Source organism: Mastigoproctus giganteus, chromosome 9 (assembly GCF_048544385.1).
Source record: "Mastigoproctus giganteus isolate SK-2022 chromosome 9, ASM4854438v1, whole genome shotgun sequence".
NCBI lineage: Eukaryota > Metazoa > Arthropoda > Arachnida > Uropygi > Thelyphonidae > Mastigoproctus > Mastigoproctus giganteus.
The window spans coordinates 165,186,855-165,208,496 of record NC_143583.1 but is presented as its reverse complement, the minus strand read 5'-3'; the positions used below and the strand labels follow the sequence as shown (position 1 = coordinate 165,208,496).

The window sequence follows — 21,642 nt, the reverse complement described above, 5'->3', positions numbered from 1 at the left end:
TGCCACCTCTCAGGCTGTTTGGGGAGAATAGCTGGGTTTTGGGGAGAATTGCTCCAACTGTTTGTTTAGCTAGCACTCATTCTTCGCACAGCAGTAGTTATTGTTGCTGACCTCTGAATTACTTGAACGAAAGTAGGTCGGGTGTTATTTTACACCTGTGCTGATTTTTTAATCCCTTGGTAAGTGATGTTTTGTGCGCAGCTGCCCTGCCAACTCTTTTGTTCATTTTTCCACAGGGGAAATTTCTGTAGTAGACTATGTGTAGCCACTGCAATTTGAAAATTTATGCTGCTCAACTTTACAATCTGTGTTAAAGCACTCATGTGAACCAAAAACAGCACAAGCGGCTAAACCTTTGCAGATATTCTAGGAATGGCCAAATTTATCGTATTTGAAACAGCATGTTGGGGGTTAGGTTAATTTTCAGTTACATGCCCTGCCTTGATGAGACAGGGCATGTCTCATTTCGTGTTCCTTGTCAGAACTAGACCACTATATCTTTTAGGAAATATGCACTTTACAGGCATAATTTCTGGTGCTATAATTGTTTTCAACTCTTGTTCTCAGAGGATTATGAGATCCTACTCAGCTATCGCACCCATAAAAGTATTTAGAGTAGCATGAAGGAAAATATTAATGGACAAGAGGCTAAAGGATGTCATTTTTTTGGTGATGTTCCACTTGATTCTTCTGACATCTCAACTATAAAGTTTTCTTGGTATTTTTGAATTTTGAAAAGCAAGAGACCACCCAGAATTATTCTGGAGTAGACTGCAATACAAGATGATTTAAATCTTGTTTTGGCTATTAGCACCACACCAATCTAAGAAATGGTCATGTTTGGATCGATGAATCTTATATGTTTCTAGTTCGTTTTGCTGATTTTGGCCATGGAGAGATGACTTTTCTTCCCAGGTTTCCGGTCCAGCTATGGGGAGGAAGGAGCAGTGTGACAATGTGACCAAATGGCTGAGTTAGTTTGTGGGTATACTATTAACAAGAAAACAACTAAATCAGCCACTTGATCACTTTATGGCCTTAGTTATATAGCAGATAACTGTGCTTTACTGTTTCGTAAATGATTACATTGCTTCGCAAAAAGATTTTATTACTTCATAAAAAGTAAAAAAAAAATTAAAAATGCTCCATAAATGCTGTACACAAAATTTAAATCTTTGCAATGATGTTACTATAAAAATGAAAGACAGTACTAACTGCAAAGGCGAACTTAGCATACTATCTGCCTTCAGAGTAAAACGATCTGGTTTTGAGTTTTTGCTACCTTAGTGCTGACAGGTGCCACTTTTTTAGGTTTTATTCTTTTTAAATCTGGAAATGAAATCAAATCCTCCTGTGTACCTTTCCCCACCAATATTCTGTAACTGGTTGTACACATTTTTTTTTTTTTTTCATTTCAATGTGCTACAAGTTATGGGACATTAAATTTTTGATTGTGGTTTAACATACGCAAGGTCAGCAAAATCTTCTTTCTTTTAGACAACTCCTGTTCCCATGTGGTGTCTGTGAGATAACAGCGACAGCTATCTACCTTGCCATTACGCTTTGATTTCGCCGGCTAATCGAGAACATTTCACAAAAATAAAGACATTCAGGTTGGGTCTACCAGTCCACCACTGACGTGGAGCTAATAACAAAATCAAGCGCTTTATATGATCTTTCATTGCCGTCTACTCAAGAATCATTTCTAGGTGGTCTCTTGCTTTTTAAAATTAAAAAATACCTAGAAGTTGTTTCGGGAGTGGGGGACTCAGGGCCTGAAAAATTCTAAAAGGAGAAAAAATTATAACAATTTTATTATTATTAGTGGTGGTTTAATATAATTAAAAAAAAAAAAACAGGTTTACTAAACAGATGCCATGCAATTGTACCTGTTACAAATTCAGGTGCAAATTAGTGAAGGTTACATTACAACTGTAGAGTCCCTCCTTCAGTCGCTGGTTAGAGCTTCCTCACCCTCCCTTTATCTTTTGCCCTGGGTTGCAGTTTCTCCCCTCCCATGCAATAAATTATTTTAAATTAAATTATGTATAACAGCATTTCTAACAATTAACAAAATTAGTTTCAAAAAAGGCAAAGGAAATGGCAGCAGTTGTGGCTATACTCCACTTAGTGGCACACCCTTCAAAACGGCGACAATAAGCAGGAGAAAGCAGTGACTGACAGGTTGTGACTCAGCCCACTCACTGCATCCCACTCTTCATTTCAGGTGGTCATCACATGACACAATGTCATTGCAATAGTAAAGTCGTATTGTTTCATAGTCTTATTTGCTTCCTGGATTTGCTGGTTACGTTCACTTGCTATGAGGTAGCTCATGTCATTCTGATTTAAGGAAAAGTGGGGTCATATGTTTAATCGACTTTCATTTGTGTTTAGTGAAAAAGGTTAGGTTTTTACGTGACTCGGAAGGGATTAGAGAAAAAACTGGTCATCGGCCACATGTGGTAGAGGGATCCTCGTTATCCGAGTATAATTGGTTCCAGAATATTCCACTAAAAACGTGGACCAATTTTTGTAAAGGTTATTATTTAAATAAAACTAAATGCAACCTGGCATAATATTTTAAGAGTTTACGATTCTATACCTATATAATATCTGTGTAGATACACCATAGAAAAACTATGATAGTAGTGTGAAAAGCATATAGTCTGGGTAGTGGGTGCCACCACCCAGACAGCACAGTTCCAAAGCTAGTTGGCTTTTCATCGGTAGATGGGCAGGTTGCCTGGTATGGCAAGTGAAGCATTATTCGAGGTAATGAAATACATGGACAGCTTTTTGTGAAGGATGAGTAGATGTGATGCATCTACACAGCTATTATATAGCAATGGAATTTATGTACTTGTACATATTAAAAAAGTGGATGAAGGAACTGAAAAATGGGAAAATTATTTTATAAGACTTTTATTTTAATACTTTACATAATATAAGGTTAAGTAAAGTTTATTCAAGTTACACTATTTTTCAGTTGTACAAGTAAAGAATGAATCCAGAGTTGTTCGCATTTTTTTTGTCGTATATTTTCAGATAAAATTATGTTGTAGCATTTCCTTATGTCTTTAACTTCGTGCTTAGCATTTGTTCCATGATGATGAAGATCATTCTCACAAAAAAAAATATTCAAGTGATTAGTCAATTTTCTCTGGGGGAAAAGCTTTAATTCTTTAATTTTCAAATCCTCGTAACTGCGGGGAGTAGGATAATGAATGCTCAGATACCGGGGACCGCCTCTATTACTTTTTGTTTCTTGTTATGAAAAAATATTGCTATTTTCGTGTAAATTTTTCTTCATTTAACTCTGAAATATAATGTTACGTGCCACGTTGTCTTCCTCAAATAAATTACTTGCTGCTCCGAAAAAATTGCCGTTTTGCCGTTAGCTTTGTTGTTTTTCAGCTCCAACATACTGTTATGACATGTGACGTCCACCACGTGCAGTCGTCTGCTGAACTCCAGTTAACAGTACACCCTTCTAAATGGCTATGAGAAGTGGTGGAAAGCAGTGGTTGACAGGTTGTGACTCAGCCCACTCACTACATCCCCCACTTCATTTCAGGCAGTTGTCACGTGACACAACATCATTGCACCTGTGAATGCAAATTCGTATCATTTTGTAGTCACATTTGCTTGCTGGGTTTGCTGTTTATGTTCACTTGCTACATGATACCTTGTGTCGTCCTAAGTTAAAGAAAAGTGAAAATTGGAAATATTCATAAATTGTTCATATTTTTCCTTTAACTTCTTTCTAATTACTGTAAGTGTCCAAAAATTAATATTGGGTTAGCTTGCCACGTGGTTCCTCGTGTCAACCTGAGTTTGTCATGTATCCTGTTCCATCCTGCAGGTAAACTGTTTCATTGTTTTTTGCTGCCACGAGCCCGCATGCCAGGACTAATGAGGTGAGTTTTCTTTTCCCATCTCATTAATCTAGTATTGTGACAGTTGTAACCTTCTTTAAAAAAAAAAAAATTCAATTGGCATATTGTGCATATACAAAGAGGAATTTTATTGTTAATGAAAGTCGACTGACATATTGCATGTCAGTCGACTTTCATTTGTATTTAGTGAAAAAAGGTTAGGTTTTCAGATAAGTTTTTATGCAACTTTGGTAGGGATTCAAGCAAAAACCGGTCGTTGGGAAAAAAATGAAGGTAAAGAAAGCCTAGACGAGAAGAATGCAAAAGTTCGATGAAATTTATCGGTAAAAATACTTTGCCGTAATGGCATTTGTATTGTTGCTCGCTCAGTAAAAATACAGTGGGTGTTATCAGTCAGGAATAGAAATTGAATCCCATGGGAGATTGAAACCCTCCCGAAGTGGAGAGAGTAACCTGACCTTTTTTCTTTAGAATCACTGGTGGACTAGTGGATAAATTGTTTATTAAGAAAAAACAAAAGGCAAAGGAAGCCCACACAAGAAGCACAGCAAACTTCAAAAATGTTTAACGGTGAAACTACGTTACAAACATTTTTTACAAACACATTTTTACGATTAGTGAATCTAAAGAAAAAAGGTCAGGTTATCCCCCTCCACTTCGGGAGGGTTTCAGCTCCAGTGGAATTAAACTTCTACTCTAGCCCGATAACACCCACAGTCTGTTTACCGAGCGAGCAACAATACAAATGCCATTAAGACAAAGTACTTTTACCAGTAAATTTCATTGAACTTTTGCATGCTTCTCATGTGGGCTTTCTTTACCTTAGACAAAAAAACAATTAAGAGGCATCACATATTTAATGGACTTTCATTTGTGTTTAGTGAAAAAAAGATTACATTTTTACGTGACTTTGGTAGGGATTCGATTAGTGAATCTAAAGAAAAAAGGTCAGGTTATGCCCCCTCCACTTCGGGAGGGTTTCAAGCTCCAGTGGAATTAAACTTCTACTCTAGCCCAATAACACCCACAGTCTGTTTACCGAGCGAGCAACAATACAAACGCCATTAAGACAAAGTACTTTTACCAGTAAATTTCATTGAACTTTTGCATGCTTCTCATGTGGGCTTTCTTTACCTTAGACAAAAAAACAATTAAGAGGCATCACATATTTAATGGACTTTCATTTGTGTTTAGTGAAAAAAGATTACATTTTTACGTGACTTTGGTAGGGATTCAAGCAAAAACCAGTTGTTGGGGGGGGGGAACAATTAAGAGGGATTTGTGTTTAATCAACTTTCATTTGTGTTTAGTGAACAAAAGGTTAGGTTTTAAAGCGACTTTGGGAGGGATTCAAGCAAAAACCGGTCGTTGGTCGCACATGGTATTACTTTTCGTTTCTTGTTTCGAAACAAAATTGCTGTTTTCGTGTTGATTTTTCTTAATTTTAACTCTGAGATGTTGTGTTATATGACGTTTTGTCCCTGAATAAATTGCATTTCTGTTACTTGTTGCTTGCAAAAAATTGCCGTTTTTTCCATTAATTTTGTAATTTTTCAGCTCTGATATGCTGTTATTCACGTGACTACCGCCACTGCAGTCGGCGGAAAAAAGACGAGGAACGCATAGAGTGGTCGGTGTTACGTCATTGCTTTTCCCTCTCTTTTTCTCGACGCCATTTTTTAAGGGGTACTGTTCTCTGGAGTTTTACTGTGGTCGTTATGGCTTTCTAATAACTAACCCCAGGGTTCACATCTAGGGAGCACCATATAGCTAATAACCTTTTATCCCTAGTGAGTGGATTAAATAATACAACACTTCAAAATTCTTTTTGGACATATCTTTCCTTACAGAAATTATCACTACGTCTGTTTCTGCCCGATATTTAGCCTCTTCTGAGAAATATAACAAAAACTGAATAACTCTAGTGCTCCTAGTAAATGTTACATTTTAATATGATCACTGAATAACTAAGATTCGAAATATGTTCCTAAATGCAAGACCTGATATTGCATGATTCAAGTTCACTTTAGGCTCAATTAAATTAGGTATAAGAATCCAAATATATATATATATATTGCAATTTACTTACCAGCTTTGCATATCCATTCAACATAACCATTCAATTCCCGTTCTAACTGTTGCTGCCGCCGTAATTTCAAAAATTCTTGCCTATTTTCAACCCTTTCCCTTTCTTTTGCAAATTCTCTAAAAGAAGAAAGGATAACAAATTGTAGAAATTAAAATGTTTCAGTATATTAAATTATTTTAAAATAATTTTATCAATAGATAGATGATAATAAAACTAATGCAGAATTCCCTATAATTTCAGATTGTGAAGAGTGAAACTTGTCATTACACTTGAACTTCTGAGTCAACTACGTATTAGCTCACCTTACATGATTGAACCATCTATTTCCATACCAACCACCCAAACCAGGAAAATGATGTATCGTATCAAATCTATACCGCACAGTATTACACTGGTGTTCAAAGAAATTGCATCACCTAGGAATTGCATCACCAAGGCAGAATGCGCTGGTCCCGCAGGAACTAGTAGTTGTTGGTGACTCTATTGCCAGGGAAACGGGGAACATGCTTTGTAAAAAGGATAGGTGGAACAGGACCAGGGTATGTCTGCCAGGGGCAAAGGTTGATGACGTTGTAGAGCGGATATCATCTTTTAAGGGCACAAAAGGTGATATAGTTGTACACGTTGGCACTAATAATATTAAGAGTAGGAGACCAGCAGAATTACTTAACAAGTACAGGTCACTTTTGAAAAAAAGCCGTGAAGTAGGGTTGAATTTGAAAGTGTCTGCAATTCTGCCCAGACACGATAGGAGGGAGTATATGACGAGAGCCTTGTCGATCAATTCAGCCCTGGAAACATTGTGCAAGGCTCAAGGGGTAGAATTTTTTTCAGCCTGGACTGTACTTGTTAAGAGGAGAGATTGCTTCTACAGGGATCGGATACACTTAAATAGAAAGGGTGCAAGAATATTTGCTGATGCTATCGAGGCAGTGTTAGGTGGGTCGGAAAACTGCTAGCTTGGGGGGGGAGACAAAGAAAAATAGATTAACAGTAGCCACTGGCAGAGGTGAAACAGATTCTTGCACTGCTTCTATTGGAATGAGCCTGAAAAACAATATGCAGGATATTTCACAGACTGCTGGAAGTCATTGCAGTACAAGTAAACACATGGGTTGTGTTAGGGTAGCTAAGAATAGAAACAGGTGCATGTATACTTGCATATACACCAATGCTAGGAGTTTAGTAAATAAATTTGATGAATTTGAGGTTTTGCTCAAAACATCAAAGGCAGATACTGTTGGGATATCAGAGACATGGTGTCACACAGATATAAGGAATGTAGAACTGGAATTTGGGGAGTACAACGTCTACAGAAAGGATAGACAGGATAGGAAGGGAGGAGGGGTTATGCTATTAGTTAAAAAACACATAAAATCCAAGGAAGTGAAGCCAGTCGACATCGATGGACAGGGCAGTGTCGAGTCAGTTTGGTGTGACATAACCATGGGTAAATCAAAATTGAGAGTAGGAGTGTGCTATAGGCCTAATGATGATCCTATAGGACTCTGATGAGTATAATAAGATACTGTACAGGGAAATAGAATGGGCCAGTAAATCAGAGAGACTTATAATGGGGGATTTTAATTTCCCAGATATTGACTGGAATTTGTGGGTTGGTCACTCACACTAGCAAGGCTTTTGTCAATTTACTGGATGATTGTTTTCAAAACAAAATGTTCGGGAGGCAACTAGAGGGAGTAATACTCTTGATCTGATTATCAGTAGTGATTCTTCATGCATTAAGAATCTGCAGATAAAGGAACCACTAGGTGGCAGTGATCACAGTGTGCTGAAGTGGGATTTACTCAAGGAGGTAACTACCATCAGAGGTAAAGGGAAGGGTTTCTGCTTTCGTAAAGGCGACTATGTTGGGCTGAGACAGTATTTAAATTCTATACAGTGGGACCAACTGATGATGTTACCAACAGCCAATTCAAAATGGGAAGCATTCAAGGAACTAATCTTGGAAGCTACCAGGCTTTACATACCAATCAAGAAATATTGTTCAAGGTTCAGGCCTAAATGGTTGTCAGATGAACTAATGAGACATATGGCAGAGAAGAAAAATGCATGGGATACATACAAATTAATGGTGACATGGATTTTTTTTTTTTTTTTTTTTTTTTTTTTGATTTGGTAGTTGTTGGCGCATCGGCTTCTGTGGCCATATTGCACCTCCCAAGGTTTTTGCAGTACTTTGATCCAAGCCCGAGGCGGGAATCGAACCCGCGACCTTTGGGTTGCCGGGCAGGTACTTTACCCACTCGGCTAGCCTGGTCGGCTTGGTGACATGGAAGCCTATGATAGATATAAGTTGGTCTGTAACCAAGTCACAAAGGAGATTAGGCAGGCAAAGGCAGATTATGAGAAATCCTTGGCAAAGGATGCAAAGAAAACCAGAAAAGAGTTCTTTACCTATTTAAACTCAAGAAGGAAAGGGATGAATCAGATTGATCCACTGGATGTTGATGGTTCAACAGTTGAAGATCCTGCTCAGGTGGCTAACAATCTAAATGAGTATTTTGTATCTACATTCACACATGAGGAGTTATTCAGGAAGGGGAATGTCGTAGGTGAAGTAAACATTGGCAGTGAGCTAGATGATTTTCTAATAACTGATAGGAAAGTGGTGGAGAAATTGTTGAGGATAAACATGAAAAAGGCACCTGGGATGGATGGGATCTATCCAGTTATATTAAAGGAAGCAGCAAAGGAAGTAAGCACACCCCTGGCTATAATTATGAGAGCTTCTTTGGACTCAGGGAAGGTACCCATAGATTGGAGATGTGCAAATGTAACCCCAATTCACAAATGAGGATCAAAGGCTGACACAAGTAATTATAGACCTGTTAGTTTAACTTCGGTTCCAGGAAAATTAATGGAGGCACTGGTTAAAGAAGCACTGCAGGATCATCTGGACAAGAATTCAGTTATAGCTCAGACACAGCATGGTTTTGTTAAGGGCAGGTCTTCTCTGAACAATTTGATTGGATACTATGATGTAGTCACAAAAGAACTGGATGCAGGGAATAACTTTGATATTATATATTTGGATCTTAGAAAGGCTTTTGATACTGTTGTGCATGGAAGACTGCTGCACAAATTGGAGCAGTGTGGCATTGGAGGCACATTGCTGCTATGGATAAAGGGATAGTTGAGTGGCAGAAGACAGAGTGTGGTAATCAATGGACACTGCTCAACGTGGACTAACGTTATTAGTGGAGTTCCTCAGGGTTCAGTGTTGGGTCCATTGTTGTTTTCTGTATTTATAATTGATATAGATGATGGTATATCAAGCTTAATGTCCAAGTTTGAAGACGATACAAAGGTTGCCAGGGTTGTTAAGGACACTATTGATGCTATGCTGCTGCAACAGGATCTGGAAAGGTTGAGCAGATAGGCTGAGAGGTGGCAAATGAAGTTTAACATTGACAAATGGAAAGTACTACATATGGGAAACAGTAACTCCAGATCAACGTATCAACTCTGTGGTACTACGCTGACAGTGGTAGAGAATGAAAAGGACCTGGGGGTAATTGTGCAGGCAGATATGAAGTTCTCTGAGCAGTGTAGACAAGCTGCAAGAGTAGCTTATGGTGTCTTATCAATGATATACAGGAATTTTTCTAGAAGGGATAGGGATGTGATTATTCCCTTGTATAAGGCATTGGTCAGGCCACACCTTGAGTACTGTATACAGGTCTGGAGGCCTCATTTCAAGAAGGATGTAGAGCTGCTGGAACGAGTACAGAGAAGGGCAACAAGATTAGTGAATAGAACAAAGGGTTGCTCTTATGAAGAAAGGCTTAAGTTTTGCAAATTACAGAGTCTGGAGACTAGGCATCGGCAAGGTGATCTGCTAGAGATGTATAAGGCTTTGAATGGCTTGAGCATGCTCAATGCAGATGGGATTCTTCCTCTTGCTCAGAATAATCACCTGAGAGGGCATAAATTCAAATTGAGGAAGGACGGGTGTCGGATAGATGTGCGGAAATTTGCCTTTAGCCAGGCGGGCAGTTGGTTTGTGGAATAGACTTCCATCACTTGTTGTTGAAGTTGATAGCCTAAACAAATTTAAGGCTCAGCTGGACAGGTATTTCGAACGAACGGAGGGGTGAAATGGGAGTAGTGATTGTGCTTTTTTTTTTTTTTTCTGGCTGATGCTGAATAAGCTTGCTTTCTTGCATCATATGCCTCTACTAATGCTAATGCTAATTTCACATTTCTACCCCTTTTTTGCGATGGTATGTTACATTAATGACTAGCATCACAAATAGAAATATAAACAAAAGATATTTATTAATAGTTAAGGCAAAGCTAAGTAACATTTGACAGATGCTCTGAAAATATTCTAAAATGAGCAACTGCAAACTTTATACAACGGTTTTCGTTGTATAAAATTTCTGAAATGTTATCAGAAGCCCTCAATTTGCTTCAGTTTATCACATTAAATGGAAAACAAAATGAAAATTTCACCAGGTGCAAACTAATATTTAGTTGAAACGCCTCTGGCCCTCATGACAGCAGCACACCATCAAGGCATTGACAAGGTCAATTTCTAAAAGGTAATCAACTGATAGTTCGTGGTTCCAAACACGAATTATGGCTTCCTGAAGTTCACTGTAGGCACAGTGCCTAGGGACTACAAATGAAGCAAAAAAAATTTTTCGAACACCATTTTTGAAAATCATTTTCTACACATGATATTTCTTTGCAATCGATTCTAGTAGTTTCAATTCAATACACATACGCTATCTAGCAACTGTTCTCGAATATAGAAAAATAGAAGTGTTATTCGCTCCATAAATTGAGGTGGTTTATCATTTACTATAGTTGAAATTTGAGTCATTAATTCATGTGATTCGCAGTCAAAGTGTTAAAATAGAAGATACGTTTTCCCCCTTTTTTTTTTGCAGCACATATTGGAATAAAAGTGCCTAGGGCCTACGAACACCAAAATCCAGCCCTGCAAGGAGCAAATTCATCCTGAAAGAGGCAGTTACTTGGAAGTTGAAATGGTCTCTAATGGTTGGCAGCAATTTGCCTTCCATTCGCATTTACGGAATCTTTTATAAACTGCAGGTGACCTAACCCGAGATACGAAATGCACCCCCATATCATTTGGCTGGTAGGGAATTTCGCTGTAGACACCATACAGTCTCCATGGTATTCTTCACCACGCCTATGGCGAATCATTTCTCTCCCATCAGAACCATGAAGGTTGGATTTCTTCTCATCTGAGAAAATAACTGACTTCCACTGATCGGGGGTCCATTTGACATGTTCCTTACACCAAATCAATCGGTCCTTTTTCATTTTTTTGTGAAGAGGGGCTTCTTCTTAGGACAATGGGCTGCAAGCCCATTTTTGAAGAGGCTTCTTCTGACTGTTACTGAACTTGCTAACACTCCCGTATGTTCTTCCCATTCTCTTTTCAGCTCAGACGAAGAAGTTTTACGGTTTTCAAGGCATAAGTGCTTCAAAAGCGGTCCTATTTTGGCTTAGAGACTCGTTTACGTCCGGTTCCTTTTTTCCTATCAGCAGAACCAGAATTATTAAGTTTGGAAAGAAATTTCTCACTGTCTACTGATCACAAGACACTGTATATGCAATACGACAGGAAGAACATCCTTCCTCACATAAAGCAACAATACCATCCTTTCTTCGTGATGTCATCTAACTCGCCATTCTAACACAAGGAATGACTGCAATTCTTGCAAAGCGTGCTTATATAGCTGAAAGAAACAGCTGATGCAATATTACATTATCACCTATGCGTGTCAATCTTATCTGTGCAATCTGTAAGAAATATTGCCATATACTTACGTTATTCGGAAGACAATTACAAATTAAAGGGGTGAACATGTGTTATTGTTAGGGCGGCTACTAGAACGTTAGTTCAAATCAGCCTCATATTACTGTAGGTTTTAACAGACTCTATAAACTAGGCAGATTTGGAGTACTGTTATGTTTGTATACTTTATGTATATTGTGTTGTGCTGGACTGTTGGCTACCTAGAAGCAGCAATCACCAGGGAGGCTGTTTCCAGATATTCGTCCACACCATGGGAAGGTGGGCCAGTTCCAGTAGATGAGGCGCCATAAGTCTGGATTTATGAGACAATGTTAAAAAAAAAAAATTTTATATATATATATTAAAAAAAACTCTGCAGCCCCACTCCAGAGTTAAAAAAAAAATAAATAAATAAAAATAAATAAATAAATAGATAAAAGAAAACTAGCCGACTGTACTAAAAACATCACAGTTAATTACCCAAAGTTAAACCAGTTCTTAACTGTAGAAGCATACTTCTTCTTAGATCAAATGCAGCTTTAGCAAAGGTTTGTAACAGCTGAAGTTTATCTCGTTCCATCAACAGATGAAACGCTTGTCCAAGAATCACATTTACCAGGAGATCACTAATTATGAATCACGCACTATCATAAATATTACATTCACACAAAATGTGAAACCAATTTTCCTTGGCTCCACAAAAACACAATTCGGTATTTGTTAATCCTAGGCAACTAGTTTCTCATTCAATGAGCCATGGCCTGTTATTATCCAGGCGTAAACCATTCAGCTACTCTTTTATCTAGGAGAAACGTCACCTTAGAAAGAAATAACTTTGTCACCCTTCCCGCAGTTCCCGTGTCCCATCTCGTTTGCCACAGGTTAATAATCTCCTTTATAAACCACTTATTTCCCTTTTAATATCTGCCTGAGTATCAATGTTATGAAACGTAGCAGGAATCTTCTTCTTAATCCGATAACATAGTCTTTGGTATAGCAGGAAAAAGTCCAAAGGAAGAGACCCGGCCAACACCTGAATTGCTACAGTAGATCGGTCCTGCACACTTTCAACATGCTGAGAAGCATTGATCTTTGTATAGAGTTGGGTTTTGCTTGAAACCTCACCAACACAGCACGATGAAACCAAGTGCTTGCTGCATATGTTGTCATGGAGAGAAATACTGCATTATAATATAATGAGTCATGTGGGATAAACCCCAGTCAGACTTAGAAACACGAATAACAGCAACAGAGAAATTTTTTACTTTAGCCACTAAATATGTTAACATTTAGCATTAGCAATGGCACATAATGCAAGAAAGCAAACTTATATAGCATCAACCAAAAAAAAAAAAAAAAAAAAAACCCTGTATTTCACACATCCCCTCGCTCCAAATGTTTGTCAAGTTCTGCCTTGAATCTATTTAAGCTATCAACTTCTACAATGACTACAACGCGGAGATGGGGTTCCCCCATCTCCGTGTTGCTTTTATTGTGGCTGTACCAGTTCACTGGCGCCTCTATAGTCAGGTGGAAGCAGCAGGGTGTAAGGTGTATTTAGTGTCAGACGACACCAGAGGTTTCCCCCATCTCCGCATAGTTTTCATTGTGCGTGTACCAGTTCACTGAAAATGCCAGAGATTTAAAAGTGTATGGGTATTGTATATGTGTAGTGCCGTGTACCGTTGTTCATCTGGTCATTTAGCCGTTGGGCCCCTGCTGAGGCCCAACGTTGCCCCACCTTCGCCCCGTGGAGGCAGACCAGGAATCCAGTAGACAGGTCCTGCCACCTAATTTCCTGAGATTTCAGTGGCTAGGACCTAAAAAAAAAAAAAAAAAAAAAAAAGTAAATAAATAAAGAAATAAAATAAAATTAAAAAGATAAAATAATAATAAAAAAAGATAAATAAATAAAATAATAATAAAAAAATTGTATTTATATTGCATGCATACATGTGTGCATACAAGCACATATATACACACATGCACATATATACACACAACATGCATACATATGCCAACGCCAATCATGGGGTTGACGTCGCTTGAGTTGGGTGCATATGTGTATGCATACAAGTACATATATACACACATGCACATATATGTACACACAATGTGCACACACATACCAACGTCAATCGTGGGGTTGACGTCGCTTGAGTTGGGCCAGAACGTGGGTGAAGATATTTTGGATGTATTTAAATTTAGGTGTGTGGGGCTTCGCTAGCGTGAAGATAGAGATGCGGGGGGGGGGGGGGAGCTGAAGACGGGGGAGAAAGACAGAAGTATGGTGGAGCCAATAGGGCTGTCTTCCGTATTAGCCCCAAGTTTCAGTGTGGCATGCCCATGCCCCGCCAGAGTAGAAATTAGGGGGGGGGGGGAGCAACGAGAGAATCGTCTCCCTGGGGGACTCCCCCAGGGAGGTTTAAAGGTGAAGGGGGCTAGGGTGCTCTCTTCAGGCTGCCGTGAGGCTTTGGGAGCTAGGCTGTAGTTTGTTGTCTCTATTCTTGTCCACTTGATTCAGATTGGGACCCTCATGAGGCAATCCCTGACCTTTTTTTTTTTTTTTCGTTGATTCTCTTTTCTTCTTCTTTTTCCCTTCTTTTCTTTATTCCTTTCTTTTCCGTTCATTTTCTTTTCTTCCACAGTTTTCTTTTCCAGGAGTTGTCTCTGTCTTATGCGATTTATGTTACTGTACTATCAGTCTCGATGTATGGCAATTAACACCCTTCTCCTTGTGAAGAGGTCCTGTGCATACTGGGAGAGCGCGCGGTACTCCTCTTCCGTGTCAATGAAGTGATGGTTGGTTGGTTGGTTATTAGAAGTTTAATGGCGCATCAGCATCTAAGGCTATCATGCGCCAAGTCTAAGGTAATAAAATATAAATATGTAAAAATATAAAATAGCGTATCTAGTTAATATATTATGCACAAAAATATGGCATAAAACATTTACAATATGTTAAATATTAGGGCAATCTAAATAAAACTATGTAGATTAATCAGTTGTAAAAATCTAAATACATCTGACACATTGTCATCGTCGGATAAAATCTGCCTGAGTGTATAGGGCTCAGACAGATGGTTAAAACACGAACGGCGTTCATTACTAAAATATGTACATTCGACTAAAATATGACGGATAGTTAAAATTGCTTTACAATGTCTACACACAGGACAATCATCAGCCCTCAGCAAATACGAATGCATCAGGTGAGAATGTCCTATGCGTAGCCTAGCAAGAATTACTTCCTCCCGTCGGACCCTGCGCTGACTAGAATGCCAAAGCATTATTTCAGGCTTAATTTCATTCAGCTTGTTGGTAGGGCACCCAATACCCAAGATTCTTGCCAACGCGCGCATAATTTTTTGTAGATCAGTTGCTTGCAGTCTGTATAGGGGACTGATAAGCGGATGCGACTTGGTGGGATTGCTGATTTTGCTGCTGCATCAGCTAAGTCATTGCCTCTGATACCAACATGGCTAGGGATCCAACAAAAGCGAATATCGAAATTTAACTCTAAGAGGGAGTGTAATATTTGCTGCACCCGACATAACACTGGGTGAGTGTTTCTCACATTGGATAAGGCCTGTAATACGCTTAGAGAATCCATATATAGCATGCACTTTTGGTAGTGGTGGGTTTTTATATGATCCAAGGCCAGTTCTACTGTGTGTAGCTCTGCAGTGTATATGCTACATTCATTTGGAATACGACTACAGATTGTTTTATTTGGAAAGACACAAGCAGATCCCACAAACTCTTCAGATTTCGAGCCATCTGTATAAACCGGCAAGAATTCAGAGTATTCGGCAAGGTGTGCTGCAAAGAGTTGCCGATATATACATGGCGATGTGCTAGCTTTCAGCCAACTCCTAAGACTGAAGTCACAAGACGGAGATCGTATATTCCAAGGGGGAAGAACATGCTTGACTGACGTTGATATATTATCCAACGTGAAGCTAATATCATGAACTAGCTCTTGGATCCTGATACCAAAAGACCGACTGGCAGTTTTACGTGTATTATATAGATTTTCCCACCGTGGCATAAAAATAGATGTCCACGTGGGGTGGTCAGGCAGGGATTTTATTTTTATAGCATATTGTAACGACAATTGCTGACGTCGAAGCATCAATGGTGGTTCATTGGCTTCAACGTATAGACTTTGGACAGGCGAAGTACGGAAAGCCCCTGTGGCAATCCGAATGGCTTTATGGTGGATTGGGTCAAGCCATCGGAGTACAGAAATTCTAGGAGAAGAGTAAGCTTGGGAGCCATAATCAAGTTTAGAGCGAACAAGTGCTCGGTATAGACACAATAATGTGCTTCTATCTGCTCCCCAAAAGTTGGAGGAGATAGCACTGAGCATGTTCAAACCCCTCATGCATTTTGCTCTAAGCTGATGGATATGGTGTAGGAATGTCAGTTTTTTATCAAAGGTAAGTCCCAAAAATTTTGTTTCTGCTACCACAGGAATTGGATTTTGTCCAAGTCTAAGTTCCAGGTCAGGATGTAGATTCCGTTTGCGGCAGAAGTGTATGCAAACGGTCTTTTGCGCAGAAAACGTAAACCCATTGGTTAAAGCCCAGGAACTAAGGTAATTGAGTGCTTGTTGCAATTGTCGTTCAATAACTCTCATGCTACAGGAGTGACAGAAAATACTAAAATCATCAACGTACAAGGCACTATTTACTGAAGGAGGAAGCTGCTTTGTAATGGAGTTAACTTTGACTGCAAACAGCGTAACACTGAGGACAGAGCCTTGGGGAACTCCTTCCTCTTGACAAAAAAGGCGAGACACACTGGATTTAACACGAACCTGGAAGAGTCGTTTAGATAAAAAATTTCTGATAAAAATAGGGAGGTGGCCTCTCAGACCCAAAGAATAGAGGTCTTTTAAAACACCATACCTCCAGGTTGTGTCATAAGCTTTTTCCATGTCAAAGAAGACTGATACCAAGTGCTCACGCTTTAAAAACGCATCGTGAATCGCTGTTTCCAGTCGGATTAAATGGTCCAAAGTGGAGCGATTCCTTCGGAAGCCGCACTGAATTTTGTTCAAAAGGTCGTTTGCCTCAAGGTAATATATAAGGCGGGCATTCACCATTTTTTCCAAAATCTTACATAAGCAACTGGTCAGAGCAATTGGACGATAGTTGCTAGGAATTTTGGGATCTTTTCCTGGCTTTGGGAAAGCGAGGACAGTTGCCCTACGCCAAGAAACGGGAAATTGATCCTCCAAATAAATTCGGTTGTAGAGATGTAGCAACAGCTCTAGAGAGTGAGATGATAGATGTTTTATCATCTCATACTGAATTTCATCTGGCCCTGCGGCACTCACTTTCGAGGTAGCAAGTGCAATGGTTAATTCCACTTCACTAAAAGGCAGGTTATAAGTTTCGGCTTTACTTGAAGGGAAGTTAAGTTTTTGTTTCTCCGCTTTCTTCTTTAACACTAGAAACTCAGCAGAGTATGAAGTTTCAGCAGATATAGTGGAGAAAGCTTCTCCTAGAGCGTTGGCAATAGCAGTTGGGTCTGCTAATGTACAACCATTATGTTGTAACATAGATGAAGGAGCTGATTTGTATTTACCCTTCATCTTCCGAATTTTATCCCAGACAACTTTGGTACTGGTCATCTGGTTAATTGAGGATGTAAACTTGACCCAGCATTCCTTTTGGCTCTGTGGGCGTATAAATCGTGCTTTGGCACGGGCACGTTTAAAAGCTATAAGATTTGCGGTGGTGGGGTAACGTCGGAATTTTCCCCATGACCGATTTTGTAACTTTCTTGCTTCTTTACAATCTTGGTTCCACCATGGCTTTGGAAAGCGTGGAAATCGGGAGGATGTTTTTGGGATTGCAGTTGCCGCTGCGTGGATAATAGACTCTGTGATATACTTCACTGCTTCATCAATTGATTCCTGCTGAATTTAGCATTAGCATTAGCATTAGTAGAGGCATTTGATGCAAGAAAGCAAGCTTATGCAGCATCAGCCAAAAAAAAAAAAAAAAAAAGTAACATAAATAAATAAAAATAACCACTTCCACTTCACCCCTCTGTTCGTTCGAAATACCTGTCCAGCTGAGCCTTAAACTTATTTAGGCTATCAACTTCCACGACAAGGGATGGAAGTCTGTTCCACCCACCAACCACCCGCTGGCTAAAGGCAAATTTCCGCACATCTATCCTACATCTGTCTTTCCTCAATTTGAATTTATGCCCTCTCAGGTGATTTTTCTGAGCTAGAGGAAGAATCCCATCAGCATTGAGCATGCTCAAACCATTCAAGGCTTTGTACACCTCTATCAGATCACCCCGCTGGTGCCTAGTTTCCAGACACTGTAATTTGCAAAACTTAAGCCTTTCTTCGTAAGAGAACCCCTTTGTCCCATTCACCAATCTAGTTGCCCTTCTCTGTACTCGTTCCAGCAGCTCTACATCCTTCCTGAAATGAGGCCTCCAGGCCTGTATACAGTACTCTAGGTGTGGCCTGACCATTGCCTTATACAAGGGAATAATCACCTCCTTATCCCTGCTAGAAAAATTCCTATATATCATTGACAATACACCATGAGCTACTCTTGCAGCTCGTCTGCACTGCTCAGAGAACTTCATATCTGCCTGCACCACCACCCCCAGGTCCCTTTCATTCTCTACCACTGTCAGTGTAGTACCACAGAGTTGATACGTTGCTCTGGGGTTGCTGTTTCCCATATGTAGTACTTTACATTTGTCAATGTTAAACTTCATTTGCCACCTCGAAGCCCATCTGCTCAACCTTTCCAAATCCTGTTGCAGCAGCATAGTGTCAGTAGTGTCCTTGACAACCCTGCCAACCTTCGTATCGTCTGCAAACTTGGACATTAAGCCTGATATACCATCATCAATATCATTTATAAATACAGAAAACAATAAAGGCCCCAATACTGAACCCTGAGGGACTCCACTAATAACATTAGTCCACGATGAGCAGTGTCCATTGATTACCACTCTCTGTCTTCTCCCCCTCAACCACCCCTTTATCCATAGCAGCAACTTGCCTCCAATGCCACACTGCTCCAATTTGTGCAGCAGACTTCCATGTGCAACAGTATCAAAAGCCTTTCTAAGATCCAAGTATATAATATCAAAGTTATTCCCTGCATCCAGTTCTTTTGTGACTGCATCATAGTATCCAATCAAATTGGTCAGGCAAGACTTCCCCTTAACAAAACCATGCTGTGTCCTAGCTATAACTGAAGTCTTGTCTAGATGATCCTGCAGTGCTTCTTTCACCAGTGCCTCCATTAATTTTCCGGGAACAGAAGTTAAACTCACAGGTCTATAATTACTTGTGTCAGCCTTTGATCCCCCTTTGTGAATTGGGGTCACATTTGCACATCTCCAGTCAATGGGTACCTCCCCTGAGTCCAAGGAAGCTCTCATAATTATGGCTAAGGGTTTGCTTACCTCCTTTGCTGCCTCCTTTAATATAACTGGATAGATCCCATCCACCCCAGGTGCCTTTCTTGTGTTTATCTTCAACAATTTCTCCTCCACTTTGCTCTCACAGGATCAATTTGTACAGGATCAAATTCAGCGAGCAGTGAAAATTTACTCCAGTCTGCTTCATCATACTTCCAGCGTGGAATTCTAAATGGATAACAAGGTTGTCCATTCAAAATGGTAGATATTACGGGGAAATGGTCACTTCCATAAGGATTCTGTTCCACTTCCCAGGAAAGCAAAGGTAGCAGAGAAGGCGAACAGATGGAAAGATCGATGGCAGAGAAAGTACGGGTAGGCATATGGAAATAGGTGTTTATTCCCATATTTAGTAACGAAAGGCCGTTATTGTTGAGAAAACGTTCAACAATACGACCTCGTTCATTAGTTTCTGCACTACCGCACAGAATACTATGTCCATTAAAGTCTCCAAGAAGGCAAAAAGGAGAGGGCAATTGCATAATAAGATCGTCGAGATTTACCTGGGAAATGTGTGTCCCAGGAGGCAAATATATAGAACATATTGTAAGTAAAGACCCTATTGCTAAACGAATGGCTACTGCTTCTAAGTTAGTGTTCAATTGAACTTGTGAGAAAGGGGTATGGTTGCCCACAAGGATTGCGACTCCTCCATGGGCCGGGCCATCCCCGTTTCTGTCTTTACGAACAACAGTAAGATTTCGCAAGATGGGGTCATCATTTGCCTTTAGGTACGTTTCCTGCAAGCAAAAGCAAATAGGTTCGTATTTGCGCATTAGCATTTTGACATCCTCCATATTTCGTCGGAATCCACGACAATTCCATTGCAGTAATTTAGCCATTATTACTTGGAATTAGTGGATCCGTTGACTGGCTTCCGAAGTGATGCGGGTTTTGATTGGCCCGCTTTGGGTTTTATTCTGCCTTTGGGAAATTGAGGGCGCCCAATATCCATTTCTTCCTCTGGATGAAGATCCAGAATAGATTCTTCCACATTTTCAGCTTCTTCATTTACCTCCATTTCCTCCTGTAAAACAGGCGGGGTTTTAGTTGGAGGTGATTTTCCTTTAGGTGCTACTTCCTTGGGTGGTATTGAAATGGGAGTAGCGACTGCTTTATCTTGCTGTGCTTGTGTCAACAAGTATCTAGCTTGGGGTGCAAAAGAATCACGTGGCGATATTGAAATATCAGTTTGGGTCGAAATTGAAACCTTCCTCAAAACTGCTTGTGCATAAGATTTTCCACTGTTTACTGGTGTTACCTGTTTCTTCGCTTCCACATATGGGATGTTCTGTTCCGTCTTGATTTTTTGAATTTGTTTTTCGTCTTTCCATCTTTGGCATGCTCTTGAATATGCAGGGTGTTCACCGCCACAATTCAAGCATGCTGGTTTCGCAGCAGAACATTCCTTTGTGTCATGTTCTTTTGCTCCACACCGGGCACAAGCAGGTAATCCATGACATGACATCTGAGAGTGGCCATATTTTTGGCATTTGAAACATCGCAACGGGTTTGGAATATACAGCCTTACAGGACAGTTCAAATAACCAGCCTTGATGGAAGTAGGCGGTTTAGGTGTGTTAAATGTAAGGATAAGAACCCTAGTTGGAACTAGTTTTCCCTCCTTACGCATAAATATCCTCTTAACGGCTGTAACTCCTTGATCTCTCAGTTCGGTGCATATCTCCTCTTCAGATGTTTCAAGGAGATCCCACTCGGCAATTACGCCACGTGATGTATTCAATGTCCTGTGTGGTGATATCTTAATTGGAATTCCCCCAAGAGATGTTGCTTGGAGGAGCAATTCTGAATGTCGCACTGAGGAAGTTTCAACTAAAAGGTCACCCGATCTAAGTCGTTTTACCGACTTCGGGGACCCTGCCAGCCCTTCAAGACCCTTCTGGATGAAGAAGGGCGACATTTTACCTATTTCCTTTTCACCGGTAGAATGTATGATAAGGAATCGAGGTACAGGAGGTGGTGCAGCTTCTGTTCGGTGTTTCTTTTTTGATGTTATATTATCTTCATCAGTTTCAGGTAGGGACTTCGTAGAGGCCCCAGAGGGGTTTGAAAGATTTAAATTACTCATAAGAGTAAAGAGAAAATGTCTGATGCCTAAGTACCTCACCCACCACCGAGCCCAACGAGGGGACGCCCACTCGTGAACTAGCAGGTACTGCGTCCACGAATGGGACGCCGAGTTCGCTTAGAGCACCATACCCACGTTACCAATAAGTCTTTATCCCATCCCAGGACCAAAGGGAGGGAGACTTATTGGAACGCAGTTGACCCTAGCAGTATAAAACCACCCGCCGATTGATCCCAGTCGAGCCGGTCCGGTACCACCCGTCTTGTCGAAGCAGGGGCCAAAGTGGTGTATTAAGGCT

At 40.0% G+C, this 21,642-nt stretch overlaps 1 protein-coding gene across 1 annotated transcript in view; it reads right to left on the bottom strand.

Annotated features, from left to right (window-relative positions):
* The window catches only part of LOC150080869 (voltage-dependent calcium channel type A subunit alpha-1-like), a 1,489,217-nt gene that overhangs the window by 1,381,824 nt on the left and 85,751 nt on the right, over positions 1-21,642 (bottom strand). Inside the window, exon 6 of the mRNA XM_090381686.1 lies at positions 5,989-6,104. Within this exon, the coding sequence (XP_090237812.1) occupies positions 5,989-6,104 (116 nt within the window). The remainder of the gene's footprint in view (positions 1-5,988; positions 6,105-21,642) is intronic.